This window comes from Limulus polyphemus, unplaced genomic scaffold (genome assembly GCF_000517525.1).
Source record: "Limulus polyphemus unplaced genomic scaffold, Limulus_polyphemus-2.1.2 Scaffold3059, whole genome shotgun sequence".
Taxonomy (NCBI): domain Eukaryota; kingdom Metazoa; phylum Arthropoda; class Merostomata; order Xiphosura; family Limulidae; genus Limulus; species Limulus polyphemus.
In genome coordinates, this window is record NW_013668669.1 from 11,115 (window position 1) to 15,554 (window position 4,440).

Here is a 4,440-nt window from a genome sequence, read left to right on the forward strand (position 1 = left end):
GCATCCTCATTCATCCTGATTTTTTGGGTGAAATCTACGTCTTGTGGTCTCAAAACTACGTGTTATGTGTGGTTTTCCTTTTATGTATTGTATTATGGCGTTTTGTGAAAAATCTGTACGTGATGGAGAAAAATGGATATCATTTTCGGATTTAGCGTACAGGAATTTCTGTAGAACATGTAAATATTTCAAGACAATAAAACCATCGTAGGCCTGTGTTATTAACTGTTTGCTTCATATATATCCTTCTTTATGATATAACTGTTGCTTTAATTACGACAACATCTATCTATCTGTCTGTCTTTACCGGTTTCCCATTAATAGTCCAAGAGAGCCTTAGAGATTTTGTAAAGCGCGAAGAGGAACAATTCAAGTCCACAATGTCTCCCACAACGTACTTCCCTTTGTCTCCTGTTACTCGTGGGGCGATGTCTTGGACGACGACATTTGATGCTGGAAATGAGATAGAGATGAGTTTTAATTATTAAGCTAAGCGAAACACCCACCGAAACGAACTGGGAATTATATCGTTTCAGTGTACGTTTTAGTAAAAAATGTTCTTAGGCTTCTTGGAGCAGAGTATAATGCAGTTTTAATATTAATTAAAACATTACAAATGAGGTAGTAAAGGCTAATAAATAATGGAGAACAAATACCAAAAAACAAATTGAAATGGTTTGAAATAATGATATCAAACGTGTAATTTGCTCAAAATTTAGCAGAAACTTTGCTGACAATACACTAAAAGGAAACTTATTCTGGAAGATACGGTTAATACCAGATATGTCTGAATACGTATGGAAGATACGGTTAATACCAGATATGTCTGAATACGTATGGAAGACATGATTAATACCAGATATGTCTGAATACGTATCGAAGACATGGTTAATACCAGATATGTCTGAATACGTATGGAAGACATGGTTAATACCAGATATGTCTGAATATGTAGGTAATTGTTTAATTTTCTTGACTATGATAGATGTTCGTTAGCATCACAATTTTTTTTAAGATTACATAAGTTTTCACAAATCTTGATAAGAAATGACAACCAAAAGATGACAAACAGCTAACTTGATTTTTTAAAAAAGATGGCATTCAAGATAATCACAAGATGACTGGTGAGACATTATGTTTCTGTCTCAGACCTATATGACTTTTGTAATCAGTAGAAACCGTCTCCTCCATTACGAGACCTGTATCCTCCAATTCTTTCACCACGTCTTCCTCTTGACATTTCTACCCTGATTCTTGTGCCATTGATAAGCTGACCATCCATTGCCTTTATTGCTTCATCAGCATCTTCTCTGTCATCAAACTCAACAAAACCAAAACCAGGTGGATTTTGTGCTACCCAAGCACTAACAATCTTTCCAACTTTTCCAAACTCCTCTTCCAATGTCTAGAGGAAGACGTGGTGGAAGAGGTGGATCCAGAGGAAGAGGAGGTGGTCGTGGAAATCTTGGTAGACGAGGCTCATCATACGACAGTTACGGTGGGCAATAGTGGCTTTTCTTGCAGAGGTGGAGGATACAGAGAGGTGGATCCAGAGAAAGAGGAGGTGGTGGTTACAGAGGTGGAGGATACAGAGGAGATGGATCCAGAGAAAGAGGAGGTGGTGGTTACAGAGGTGGAGGATACAGAGGAGATGGATCCAGAGAAAGAGGAGGTGGTGGTTACAGAGGTGGAGGATACAGGTCTCGTGATGGAGGAGACGGTTTCTACTGATTACAAGAGCCATATATTTCTGCGACAGAAGCATAATATCTCACCAGTGATTTTGTGATTTTCTTGAATGCCATCTTTTTTTTTCTTTTTAAATTAATTTAGCTGTTTTTCATCTTTTGGTTGTCATTTCTTATCAAGATTCGTTGAAAGTCACATCTTTCACAAGCTTCGGCTACTTTAAAACACGTCCTGTGGGTTTCATCAACCTGTAAAAGCACATTTGAAATAGATTTTCACAAAATGTTCTATGCAACAATATGGATCTATTCAACAATATGCTTTGTTCGTTACTGGCAACAATAAAAATAATTGTATTCTTTGGTGGAGTACCTTATCATTTTTGTGTTAATTCCAAAATGTCTAAGTAGCCTAGCGGTTAGGACGTTAGTCTCGTAATCTGACGATCGCAGAATCGAATCCATAGCACTCTCTCCACGTTGGTCTGCGTAATAACACATGTGTTGTAACAAGGACTTTACGCTTTTTGTGCGGAGGGAAGGTAGTCTAGGTTATATGAAAAGTCACTGATGACGGCAAGTATCATTAATGAGTGACATGAAAAGTCACTGATGACGGCAAGTATCATTAATGAGTGACATGAAAAGTCATCGATGATGGTAAGTATCATTAATGAGTGACATGAAAAGTCACCGATGACGGCAAGTATCATTAATGAGTGACATGAAAAGTCACCGATGACGGTAAGTATCATTAATGAGTGACATGAAAAGTCACCGATGACGGCAAGTATCATTAATGAGTGACATGAAAAGTCACCGATGACGGCAGGTAACCTTAATGAGTGACATGAAAAGTCACCGATGACGGTAAGTATAATTAATGAGTTACATGAAAAGTCACTAGTACTGGTCAAAACCATTAACGGCTGACATCAAAGGTGCTGATAAATGTCATTAATAGGTGATATTAAGGATCACTTATGATATAAATTGTTATTCAGTAATAATAATAATAATAATTACTTATTCTGAAATAAGTAACACCATCTATATTATGATAATTGAATGTAATCTAAATACTATACCAGTGGCTGAACAGTAAAGAAAACTAAGAACAATTCAAAGAAGAAGAACCAAGAAAACGTAGTAGAAAATTAGTATAATAAATAACAAGGATGTTCAGGAAGCACGCAGTAACGTAAAGTTAGCGATGAAAGTTTATGGATTTCAAAGACCAATGTATATGTAGTCCTACCATCGGGTTCACATAATAAACGTGATAGTTCACTAACCCTTTTTTACACCACTCTACTATCGGTCATAACTCAACTAATATATTCTCAGCCAAGTCACAAGCTAAAGGAGATGAAGCACGACCACAGAGAAGATGAAAATGTTAGCCTACAACTGATAAAGAATAATCTTCTGAACGTTTTTTTTTCTTATGATGAATTACCCACATTAAAGTTTCTAGTTGTAATATGGAGTGTGGAATCTTTAATGGCTTGGACTATGATGTTATTAGTAGAAATAACACGGGCTGTGATGTTATTAGTAGAAATAGCACTGGTTATGATGTTATTAGTAGAAATAGCACTGGTTATGATGTTATTAGTAGAAATAGCATGGGCTGTGATTTTATGAGTAGAAATAGCACGGGCTATGATGTTATGAGTAGAAGTAGCACTGGTTATGATGTTATTAATAGAAATAGCATGGGCTATGATGTTATTAGTAGAAATAGCATGGGCTATGATGTTATGAGTAGAAATAGCATGGGCTATGATGTTATTAGTAGAAATAGCATGGGCTATGATGTTATGAGTAGAAATAGCACTGGGCTATGATGTTATAGTAGAAATAGCACGGGCTATGATGTTATGAGTAGAAATAGCACGGACTATGATGTTATGAGTAGAAGTAGCACGGGCTATGATGTTATGAGTAGAAATAGCACGGGCTATGATGTTATGAGTAGAAATAGCATGAGTTGTGATGGTATTAGTGTTAGTATATCAAAATTACTTTTATTTTTGTTTTGTCTGTTTTTATCGCAGAGTTACAACTTGGGTTATCTGCACTCTGTGAGCGCGGGAAATCGAATCCCGGATTCTAGCATGGCAAGTCCGGGAACTTACCACTTACCCACCTAGGGACAAACCACGTTTAAAGTCAGATATGTAAAATGTAATTATTGAGTTGCAGAATTTACGTTTTCTGTGGCTATTCAAATAAATAAAGAAACAATAATGAATGTTCGATGAAAACTTTGTAAACTATTTATGTTCCAAACTCCTTGTGGTACCATGATTTTATTAATTACAGGGCTAAACTATTTATGTTCCAAGCTCCTTGTGGTACCATGATTTTATTAATTACAGGGCTAAACTATTTATGTTCCAAGCTCCTTGTGGTACCATGATTTTATTAATTACAGGGCTAAACTATTTATGTTCCAAGCTCCTTGTGGTACCACGACTTTATTAATTACAGGGCTAAACTATTTATGTTCCAAGCTCCTTGTGGTACCACGACTTTATTAATTACAGGGCTAAACTATTTATGTTCCAAGCTCCTTGTGGTACCATGACTTTATTAATTACAGGGCCCCTAAACTATTTATATTCCAAGCTCCTTGTGGTACCATGACTTTATTAATTACAGGGCTAAACTATTTATATTCCAAGCTCCTTGTGGTACCATGACTTTATTAATTACAGGGCTAAACTATCTATGTTCCAAGCTCCTT

At 36.3% G+C, this 4,440-nt stretch overlaps 1 protein-coding gene across 1 annotated transcript in view; it reads right to left on the bottom strand.

The window, feature by feature from the left end:
* The window catches only part of LOC111088056, a 68,501-nt gene that overhangs the window by 4,931 nt on the left and 59,130 nt on the right, over positions 1-4,440 (bottom strand). Inside the window, exon 6 of the mRNA XM_022396915.1 lies at positions 308-453. Within this exon, the coding sequence (XP_022252623.1) occupies positions 308-453 (146 nt within the window). The remainder of the gene's footprint in view (positions 1-307; positions 454-4,440) is intronic.